Source organism: Momordica charantia (genome assembly GCF_013281855.1).
Source record: "Momordica charantia cultivar OHB3-1 chromosome 10 unlocalized genomic scaffold, Mcharantia_2.0 BLBB01000010.1, whole genome shotgun sequence".
NCBI lineage: Eukaryota > Viridiplantae > Streptophyta > Magnoliopsida > Cucurbitales > Cucurbitaceae > Momordica > Momordica charantia.
The window spans coordinates 20,122,100-20,134,265 of record NW_028275158.1 but is presented as its reverse complement, the minus strand read 5'-3'; the positions used below and the strand labels follow the sequence as shown (position 1 = coordinate 20,134,265).

The window sequence follows — 12,166 nt, the reverse complement described above, 5'->3', positions numbered from 1 at the left end:
AAAATTTAAAAGTATTTTTGCTAAGGGAAATTGAAAGTATACAAGCATAATTTTTAAATCAAGAAATAAAATCAAAATTATTATCCACAAAAATAAAATTAAAAAAGAACTACGAACTAGGGCTTGAAATTCAAAAGTAGTAGATATAAACAATCGAAATTGAACCTAACTCAATAGTATTTGACATATACTTCTTCTTTTGAAATTTGATGGTCAAATACCGTACCTTCGTATCTATAGTACTAAAAACCATTAAAAAAAGCATTTAATCTTATATTTGAAAAAGGTAAAAGGTAGATCAAGTAATGGCAAATAGGATTTAAATAAATCAAAAGATCCCTTCCTAAAATCTAAATCTGAATTAATGCTCATAATTATTGTATCAAAGGTGGTGTTATTCCAATTTATATGAACATCTTAATTATCAAGCCATCAATAACTTTTATTTATTTATTTTTTGTTCTCTCTTTTAAACGCAAATGGTTGTCTTCAACCACTTCTCAAAATAATTGTACTTTTATCAGAATGGATCTGAACTTTAATTTTGGAGCAGGCAAAAGAATAAAGATAATGAAGATTCACCACAATATCAAAGGACAAAAGAATAATTTTCATTGTCTCTTTCTAAATACCAAAGACAAATAATTTATTAGATTTGAGATCAATTAACTAAATTTTTTTTGTTTATATGAATTTGTAATGAAATTGAATTGTTACTCTTCAACATTAGTAAGAAAGAAAGAAAAAAAAAACCTCAAAATGCAAATATATAGTCATTTTCAGAGATAAGTCTACATAGTTTACTTTTGAACTCTACTTAAAAGTCTTTCCACTGATGAATATTTATTTATATTTAGGGATGACTATATATCTAATATAGTTGAGATAAAAAGTAACCAAAATAGGAGCTAATAATAAAAAATATAATTACAAATATCAGGAAAAAAAAGAAGAATGAATGAATGTGATCTGTCTTGAGTATTAGTTCAATTGGTCGAGACCATTAGTAACTTCTCCTCAAAAACCGTAGGTTTGAGTACTCACCCAACTCCCATATATGAATTATAATAAAAATAAAATAAAATTACTAAGCTCTTGTTCGTTAATAATTTCGTTTTTTGTTTTCTGTTTTTAAAAATTATGTTTGTTTGATCACAATTTCTTTGCTATGTTCTCACATTTCTAACTCTTAACCAAATTTAAAAAAAAAAAAGTTGTTGAGAATTGTTTTTTTTAGTTTTTAAAATTTGGCCTAGATTCTGGAAGCAATTAAAAAAACAGATGCAAAACAAAGAAATATATGGATGGAAATGATGTAAAAGTTTAATTTTAAAAAACAGAAAACAAAAAATAAAACGGTTATCAGACGAGACCTAATTCATCAATATCTAGCTAGTTAACCAGTGATTTTAGACATCAACATTCAAGGATCTGAAAAAAGAGTACCCAATGCAGGTAGAAAGAGTTCTTTTCACCGATCCTACTCGATGTTTTTTCGTGTTCTCTCGTTAACTTCTTATTTGTACTTAAAAAAACTAGTGATTTTCCAACATTTGAATTTCATCTGTAATTATTTTTTTGGTTGAAAAGAAATCAAAAGTTTGGGAGGGTCAGACGATGGAGTGCCATATGATTGTTGTCATTTTATGTCTCAGCTTTGATAATTATTTCTTAGCTTTTGATTTTTGTAATATTTTTAATTTATGTGGAGAGAAACCACAGCACAAATTGTATCATTGAAAAAAATACTTATATGAGGCCTCGGAAGAAAAGCTTCAAATTCCATAATACAAAAGTCTCATTTTGCTGCATAACATGAGGCAGACCAAAAAAGAAGAAGAAAAACAGATCAAATCCATCTAGAATTTTGAGCTTCTTTTTGTCTTCTTGATTTGATATGAGTTTTGGCTTGATTGGATTTAAAAAAAAATTTCCAATTAAAAAACACTTTTGTTTCAATACTTTAATCAATTTAGTTAATGAATTTTAGTTTGTAATCATCTAGTCGTTATACTTTCAAATTTGGTAACAATTTATAGTGTCTCTCAATCTTAATATGTAACAATTTAGTCTCTATCTATAAGTGTCGATTTTTATTTTGTAACAATTTAGACTTTGTAGTTTATGAACACATTTGATCACACATTTCATTAAATCTTATTAACATTTTTCAGAATATGGACTTAATCGTTATAAATTTTAAACTACAAGAACTAAATTGTTACATCGAGAGTATTAGGGATCCCACATTGAATAGAAAGGGACTTTATAATAGTTTATAATAGACATGAGCTACTCCTCTCATAACTAATTGGTTTAACTAAAGTTTAGGAACTAATTGTTACTCCAACGAAATTACAAGACTAAAAGTGATTTTTACCTTTTTTTTTAATTACTAGAAACCATTTTATTCCTATATGTAAGGTAAATAAAACAAAATAAATGAGGTTTATGTAATTATAAGAGCACTAGTACATGTTGATATCATAATTATAAAATAAAGTGGATCTTTTGGATCATTGTTAAACAATAGAACATATTTTGAAGTGATTTTGATGGACAAAATCACTTCTATTTAATCTTGCATTTTGAGCTACATCTTAGAAAATTCGCCTAAGGATGCCAAATGATACTGTTAGCGTGCGTTGATAATCTATATAAATGAATTAAATTTATTCAATCCATCAGCTTGTGATGGTTTATTCATCTTTAACGGTGTGAACTAACAAAATTTATTGATGTGGTCTAATATATATAAAAATATTATATATTTAACCATTAATTTAACACCCATTAACATCTATAGATATGACTAGTCAAACAAAATTAAAACTTTAAAAAATTCTAGGGGGAAATTAAAAAAAAAAAGAATGTAGATAAACAAAGATATAATTATTTAACCTAAAAATAAATAGCAGGTTGAGTGCATTAGATATATAAAATCATAAAAATATATACTCTTCCAGAACCAAATTTCAAATTCCAAGAAAATAAAATTTTTCTATGATTATCATTTAGTATGGTCTACCATATAATGCTTGCAATTTAAGTTTTGTTGTTCACATGCAAACTACATAATCTTTCCATTGTCTGAAGAGAGATTATTGGTAGAGTTCACATGGCTCTTTGGTTGATTAAGGAAAAAAAAAAAGAATTATAATGCTCTAAATATAAGATCCAAGTGGGGAAAAAGGTTCAAATTAAGAGTCAAAAGAAAAGAAAAAAATAACCAAAGAATTGATCCATGAATGCTTCTAAATTTGAATATATTGTTCAATGGGTGGAAGTTTTGGATGTGTGATACAACTATTTCTTTGGGTGTCTAGCAAATTGAGAAATATCTTTAATTAATAATTTGTTTGGAAATGATATTCTCCCTATATTAAAGATTGAAATACTATTTTGGTTCCAGTACTTTCACTTTTGGTACATTGAGGTCACATTCTTCAACTTTGTTCAGTCCTTTGTATTTTCAAAACGTACATTTTGGTCCTTCTACTTTTTAAAAATGATCATTTTTTATTTTTTCATTTTAATTTTTATCACAATTTTAGCATAACACTCGACTAATTAAATTTCTTCAAATAGATCCATAAATTTGTATCAAAGGTATTCTTATGTATAAAATTTGTGTTTAAATTTTGCAAATAGAAATCAAAATTGTCACTTTTTAAAAGTACATAAATCGATTTTGAAAGTAGATCAAATAAAATAAAAAAATTTTAATTATAAAAACCAAATTAGTATAGACATTTTGAAAGTATAGAGACTAATTAAAATGAAACAAATTCGAAAGTACAGGACCAACTAAGTATTAAAAAAAAATTGATGTTAAAAAATTATTTGATTTAGAATTTTACGTCAGAGAGAGTAAATTGTTCTCTTAAGTCTTAAAATAAATCCTATCAATTTGGATTATAAATTTTATATGTAACTTTTTTTCCACCTCCCTCTCTCACAATTCGTTTCTTACTTTTGATTGTTATTCAATATCACTCCTTCAATTAACATTATTAAAATTTCCATTTGTGCCCAAATGAAAAAAATTAATAATTTTATGAACCAATAATCTCTATTTTTATGAAAAAATATTTGTGGTTATTTATACAATGACTAATTTAATAATAATCTGTCAGTATGAGATTATATTTAAATCATGCAAGTGGTGGTTAAAATAATTACAAAAGTTCAGAATAAAAAACGCCCAACATGTTAGAAATAATTCATGCACTTAATAAAAAATAACAAAAGTCATGAATATCTATAATTAAATTAAACCATATCCTAGCTTTATAAAACTAGGATTAAAACAAAACAAACCATAATCTATCAACTAGAAAAGAAAAATATAAAAACAAAAAATAAAACAAAGAAAATAGGAAGAAATAGAAATTTGGAAAACCATAATCCTTAATTATTTTCTCTGATAACTTTTTTTAATATCACAAAAAATACAGCTAATAATGAGTTATAGTTTTTATAATATTAAAAAAGTATCATAAAAACGAGTTTAAATACACTTATGGCAATGGTAAACTCCAACACTCCATATCGACGAGGTAGTCTATTTTTGGTTTAAGAACGGTAGATAGAGATCAAACTATTAACTTTTGTTACAATAACGTATCCAAAACTAAAAAATGTCGAGACAAACAGAAATTTAATAAATAAAGAAATATTTAATATCATTCAAAGAAAAAAAATTATAATATTCAACGTTTCTTTTTATGACAAAAAAATTTACATTGTTAAAACGTAGTTACATGATAATTAAGAATTTTTATTTTCCAAAAGAAAATAATTAAATCTTTTTTTCCCGACGGTTACATTTTCCCAATCTTTTAGAAAAGGTCGAGAAAATGTCACTTTTCTCGACTTTTTTTTAATATAATATGGTAGGGAAAATTTTACTTTTCCGACGGTTTGAGAAAATTTCGAGAGAGTAATTTTGTCCAACAGTTTTAGGATGTGAGCTTACCGCAGATATCCAAAATAGCATGTCATGTAATAATCATATGGAGGTTTTATTCAAATTTGATAAGAACATGACTATTTTGGAAGATTTGACTACCTAATAGGAATTATTAAATTAAAATAATTTTAAAATTATATGGACAAAAATTATAATAATAGAAAGGACTACAACGATAAAATTGTAATAGTCATATGGAGGTTTTATTCAAATTTGATAACAACATGAATGTTTTGAAAGATTTGACTGCATGATAGGAATCATTAAATTAAAAATAATTTTAAAATTATATGGACCCAAGTTAAATCCAAATAATAGAAATGACTAAAATGGTAAAATGATACCCTCTTTTTCTCCTATGATAGATGAAGCATTAGATCAGAATCTTTCATGTTAATGGAAGATTAGGTCCCCAACCCATGTGCTTCCATTGATCCATACAACACCAAAACATCAAGTATTGAAGCATAAAATTTCATATTTTGGTACACTATTAATTAATTATATATTGTTCTCTCACTTTCCCAAGTATATGACAAGAACATGTATCAAAGTAATCACATGCCTTCTGATTTAGACATCTATAGCTAGATGAATGATGCGTTAATTTTGGAATTAGTAAAAATGGGGCGCTTTCGAGCGTTTAGTTTTACTTTTTTTAAGTTTCGGGCTTGTAAGGAGTACAAAGAAAGTCTCACATTAGTTGAGGAAGAGATTTTTTTTTTATTACCTAGGAGTTGGCGGCCCTTTGACCTTTTTGTCCTTATACTTGGGGTATGCCTAATATCTCTATAATCGTACATATGCAAGAGGTAATTGCTTTGTGTAATTGCGTTTCTTGTGTCTTCAATAGTTGATAAAGAGATTGATTCATGGTATATACGTAAGGGTAATTATCTTTATTGGTATGAGATCTTTTTGGTGAAATCAAAAGTAAAGCCACGAAGATTATGCCAAAAGCAGAGAGGAGGGTATTAATATTCATGGGTAACCAATTGACCATGAGAGGAATAGTCCATATCTATTACAAACTTATGTAAGGTCTCTTTTTTCTTCTGTGGGATCCTTAATAGAGCGCGCCATTAAATTTTCAGCATTTAAATAAAATTGAAGGGTAGAGTTTAGTATTTAGTAATTATCATTCTCTGCGGAGACAATGAGTTATTATCTTCTATATTAGTTGTTACGATTCGTACACTTAGGAAGTCAAACAATGATGAAATGTACATACTTTTAGACGTCGGCCCAAATTTCATAAATAGATTAAAACAATTTACTTGGAAATTTGGGAGTGAACAACCATGAATTTTATAAATAAGGAAAACATCTTTGTCAATATAAAATTTTCTTTTTTAAGTAGAGTCTAAAAATAAATCATGTAAACTTAAACTTAAAGTTATTAGCAACATATTAATATGAATAAACATAGAGAAGACTCAGTTATCTTCGCAAAATAATTATCTTTCTTCTAATAAACATTATTTTTTTAGTACAATATTGTGGAGGTGGAGGTTCGAACTCATGATCTTCTGGTCAGAGATAAGTGTCTAAATCATTTGAGCTATGTTCGGTTTGGCTCTAATAAACATTATTTAAGGTTGGAAAGTTTTTGGATGTCATCAATTATCCATTAACTAGCTTGGAGGGTTTTTTCATAATTATCAAAATACCATTTACTTATAAGAGATCTTTTGTTCTTCCAAGTTTAAATACTATTTTGATATCCCTACTTTCGATTTTTTATTTATTTTGGTATATGTAGTTTTCAATTTTTTTTATACCTTTGTAATTTCAATTTTTGTTCACTTGTGTATGTTTAAAAAGTGACTATTGTGACACCTTATGCTGAAAAATAGTTGTCTGACAATGTTCATGTTTCTCGTATAGTATTTCATTGTTTTAGTTTTTGGGAAACGTGTATGACACATAATGGTTCATTGTGTAATAATTGTCTCTAAATTTATGTATACAAGTTGTAGAAGGAAAAAGAAATGGAATTTTTTTTTTTCTATTTTCAAGAACATAAATATTGACAATAATTTATTATTTTTAACTTTTAAAATAAATAGAAAAAAGAAAAAAGATGACAATGATTTTGAATATTTTTTTGTAAAAAAAACATTTTTCAATTAAACACAATTTCTAAAAAGACATTTCTTTTCCTGGTTTTCTTTCTTAAAAAACAAAAATTAAATAAACAAAAATACTGAAAGAAAAACTAAAATCGTGAAATGAGAGAAAACACTTCCTACACTGACACTTAAATATCCCACCTTATTTAAATACTTTAGATTTGACTTTAGTCATAAAAAAAATTCAAATTTACCGTTGTGAGCGTTAGTATCGGGATACTACCTTGAAAAGATAGACTACATTTCATTGTCAAAACCAGCACTATAATCTTAATAGAGCATCAGAACCTGGCAAACTCAAATGAAATCAGTCCAAAACTTGGATCAGGCCAAGATTTGATGACCCCAAAAAGAACTACCATTCGAAGGGGTATGAACTACTCCTCTCATGATCCATTGAGATGAAACCATGAATTTAAACAGAGACCACTTCTTTATTATTTTAAAAATGGATAAAATAAAAACTTTGAAAAGACTAAATGGTCGAAAGGACTTGTCGAAGAGCTTTGTTTCTTTCATTGCTTGACAATTTGACATTGAAAAAGCTATCGAATCCCATTTGGGAAGTTTCGTACATCTTTGCATTTCAAAGTATTTTTTCAATAAGCTTTTCGTAGCTCTTGTATTGTCTTTTCATTTTCAACACAGACAAAACTAATTCAAATCCCATCTCTCTCAACTCTAACCTTAAAGCTTTATTAAGTAGACCAAAAACTTGGGCGTTCCATATACATTCATTTTTAACGAGCTCTTTATGTCGGAGTCTTTTTTTTTCTTATCTTTTTAATGTGGGATCCTTAGCGGACCCCTTTATGATGGTGCCTCTTTTGGGTTCACCAATCTTGGATCGAATATTATTTTTTGGATCAGATGCTTGTTTGAGTGTTTTGGACTCTGATACCATATCAATATCCATAGGATTTCATTTCGAAACTAATTGGCAATGAGAGAAGTAACCTATATCTATTATAAGCTCTTGTTAGGTCCCTCATCTTTTCAACGTAGAATCCCTTAATACTTTTTTTCCTATACTTGTTGCAACAATAATCTAGTATTTTCATTTTGGCAAAATGTAATAGTTACCCCTAAGTGTTAAAAATAGGCAAAAGATCAATTTTGATCCTAAATTTGGTAAAGATGTATCAATTTTGTCCATGAATTTTTAATTTAATCAAATTATAGTTAAAATTTTGATAAGTGTTACGACTTTTACCAATCACTTCAATTTTTTTAAAATCTCTCATTAGTTTAATAAAAAAATGTAAAAAGTTCTAAAAACTCGCTAATTTAATGAAAACAATCTTGGTACAAAATTAAGTTGGATTAATGTACATAATCCACCCTTAAATAACTATATCAAAACTAATACTTTAAAAAAGAAAAAAAAATGAACACGAGCTCTAGTGTCTTTTTTGTATGAACTTCAATCGATTTCATACCAAATGTTTTATAATTCATAAGACATAGAGTCTTTTTCAATTATCATAACGTTGTTTAAAGTTAAGGTGAATGTTTTGCAATAGTTATCAAAATTGAAGGTGCAATTTGATGAACTTATAAAGTTTTAGTATCAACTTTGATATAAAAAAATAAAAAGTGATTTAGTGACTTTGCTATTTTGGATAAAATCCAATAATTACTTGATTCATTTAACAATTTTTAAAAATTTAATCACTACAACTCTTAAATCATATCAATGTAAACCTAAACAAAGATCATAACTCATTTAGAAAAAGAAAAAAAGATCATAACAAGAAATTACAAAGTATGAACTGAATTTAAATATTTTTTTGAGAGAGATAGATGGTACAATTGACAACCAACCATTCTAAAAAAGATTTTTCTTTATTATTATTATATATTCTTTTTAATTGACAACCAATCCTTTAGGAAAATGCCAAATTTCCAAGATGAAAAAAAAGTCTCATATTCATATGATCTTGAGCTGCCAAGCTTGTCCCTTCTCCAATCCAATGTGCCCAGCTCAAGTTGGCCATTTTGGCTCATTATCATAATCCCCATTTAAAAAAAAAATCTCAATCCCTCCATCTATAAAAACCCTAATTCACCTCCCCACTCTCCACACCATTGGCATCCATTTCAAGAAAAAATCATCACAAAAAAGCTTCAATATCTTTCCATCAATGGCTTCCAAACTCACATCATCCACTTCCTTTCTCCTCCTCCTCAACCTCCTCTTCTTCACTCTGGTTACCTCCACCCGTGTCCCTTGCCCGCCACCGCCATCAAAGCCCTACAAGGGCGGCCCCCCGAAGCACCACGCACCACAGCCCCGGTGCCCAACCGACACCCTCAAGTTGGGGGTTTGCGCCGACGTGCTAGACGGTTTGGTGCACGTGGTGATCGGCACACCACCGAAAACCCCATGTTGCACGCTGATCCAGGGCCTGGCTGATCTTGAAGCTGCTGTCTGCCTCTGCACCGCGATTAAGGCTAAAGCTTTGGGACTCAACATTGACCTATCGGTTTCTCTAAGCTTGCTTTTGAACTACTGTGGAAAGAAGGTTCCATATGGCTTCCAATGCCCAGCTTGATCTCTCTCTCCCTAATTACCTTCTAAGTTCGTGTTTTCTTCTTGGATTTTCCCTTTGGATTGTGTTATATTTGGTTGCGTTATGGTTCAATAATGGTCAGTTTTTGATCGTTTGTTGTGATGGGATGGTTTGGAGATCCTTCTCAGATTCCACCATCTTCTATAGCTTCATTATAGCAATGTTCTTTATTACATATAATATAAATATATCTTGATACTTAGTTTTGTAATAAAAACAAAGATGTTTGTCCTTTTTTCCTTTTCTCTTAGTGTAAACAATTTGCAACCACCAAATATATATAAATCAGTAACTCTAATAAATATGCCAATGCCAAAACGGACATAGTTCAACGATAATTGAGGTTGTGAGTTCGATACCCACCCACGTATTGTACTAAAAAAAATATATAAAATAAGTGATAAAATATGGCAATTTTTTTTTCTCAAATAGTAAAAGAAACAAAGAAATTAAAAAATAAAAAGAATATAAATCAGTGCTAAAAAAATTTGAGGTAATTAATGAGTGCTTTTAACTTAAAAAGTACTTTTGGTATATGCTTTTTTATTTATTTACTTTTTTGTACTTTATACAAACTCTGACTACGTGCAAATGTTAAATTTTCTTTTACGTGGAAATCATAAACCATTGAACTTTAGATTATTATTTTCTAAAAAGTTAAGAATTGACATGTTTGTTACTATACTAACAAAAGTTTTGACGCGATCTAAGAGAGTAATATTTGCACATGGATTAAATAAAAAGGGATAATTTTATTTTGTCTCCTAAATTTTCAAAATTGAGTGTTTATATACATTTTTAGAAAGTTAAATGTAAAATCTTGTCAAAACAGTAGAATGCATAAATACACCTCTCTCAAATAGTAGAAATGTGCTTTTTCATGTCATGGGTTCTGTTCTGTCATTTGGTTTAATTTATTTGGCTGGAGAGAAATAAATTTCTCAGATAAATATAGATCTGCAGGCTCTCTGTGAGATGATATTAAGACGACTGCTTCCTCTAGGTCCATCAAATCGATCTTCTTTTGTAATTATGATATTCCCATCATCTCACTGTAACACTTCTATTTAGCCTCTTCTTATTATATGTTTCTCACCTACCTTTTGAATTAATGGTTCGGTGTTTTCTTTTTCAAGGAAAAAAGAATGTAAAATTTTGTCCCAGACATAAATAAGAGTTGCCACGGTAAAAAAGCGAGATTAGATAATCTATTGTTATAATTATTTTTAGGAATGGATAATTGATAATAACAAAAAATTGATGAGTATTGAGAAAAAAATTGTCTCTGATATTTTGGAAAGTGCAACTTATTGAATGGTTCGCTTTTAATACGCACGATTGGTTGCTGTGGGGGACAAATGGCTTACTTTAAATTTATTGTAAATAAATGTCAACTAATATTCTGTATTGAATTTATCTCAACTAATTAAGTTATATATTTTCGAATAAAATTATAGAAGTTTAATTTTACAATTCCAAACATAGTTTGTTGGGATAAAAAAGTAAAAAGAAGGCACCTTTTTTTCCATAATCAATATTTTGGATAAATTTGTTTGTGGTGCACATGACAAGTGATTTTTTTTTCTCCAATCATTTAATATCTATCATATAACCTAATTATCTTATATGGGTAACTCTTCAGGTCAGTTTATGCCATCTTATATGGCTTTTCTCTTAGTTTCACCCAAAAAGTCTCATACGAGATAATTGTCTTTATCTATATACCATGGATCATGCTATTCAGTAGTCAATGCGAGACTTTGTTTGCATTCACCTTACAAACCCAATATCTATAAGCTTTTGAATTGATGATTTTAATATGATATAAGTGCAAATTGTTCGAACCTCTATAATGTCATTTCCTCTCTAATTAATATTGATAACCACTTGTTAGATTTTGTGCAAATTTAAAGCCCACAAGTGAGGGGAGTGTTAAAATATAAATAAATGATTAAATTTACCTTAACTCATAAAATGAAATATTTGGATTTAAACAGTGACTTAGGATCGGCTTGGTATGCACGTAAAATATAATATTGTAAAATAATAATTCTAAACAAAATTTATAACAAAAAAAATTGTTGATAAATTAATTAATATTATTTAGATTAAACTAAATATTTAGTTGATAACTCCCACTAGTTTATCAAATATATTACGTTGAATAATTTTTTAAATTGATATTCCATTTCTAAATTTGCTACCAAGTATCAAATATATATTATGAAACACGAATATAACTTTGTTTTTTATTTAATCTCTTATTTCCAAATTTCTGTATTAGACACCAAATACTTTAATATTATATCTTCCTACACTTCCAAAGAAACTCGGAGAATCTTTTCCATTTTAGATCATGTTTTTTCTAAATCAAGAACCTTTGATTTTTTTATATTATAAAAATAATAATACTAACAATGAACCTTTGATTTTCCTAATATACGTTTTCTTTTCTTCTTTTTTTTTTTCTTTTTGCTCCTAAGCCTCTT

General features: G+C 28.0%; 1 protein-coding gene across 1 annotated transcript; it reads left to right on the top strand.

Annotated features, from left to right (window-relative positions):
• Positions 1-9,172: 9,172 nt before the first annotated feature.
• On the top strand, positions 9,173-9,912 carry LOC111021385 (Bifunctional inhibitor/lipid-transfer protein/seed storage 2S albumin superfamily protein). The gene has a single exon (XM_022298337.2). The coding sequence runs from the start codon at positions 9,249-9,251 to the stop codon at positions 9,657-9,659; it is 411 nt and encodes a 136-aa protein (XP_022154029.1). The 5' UTR covers positions 9,173-9,248; the 3' UTR covers positions 9,660-9,912.
• Positions 9,913-12,166: the final 2,254 nt, after the last annotated feature.

What these genes read in the sequence shown, in the direction of transcription:
- LOC111021385 (XM_022298337.2), top strand. Translation starts at nt 9,249, where the DNA reads ATGGCTTCCAAACTCACATCATCCACTTCCTTTCTCCTCCTCCTCAAC.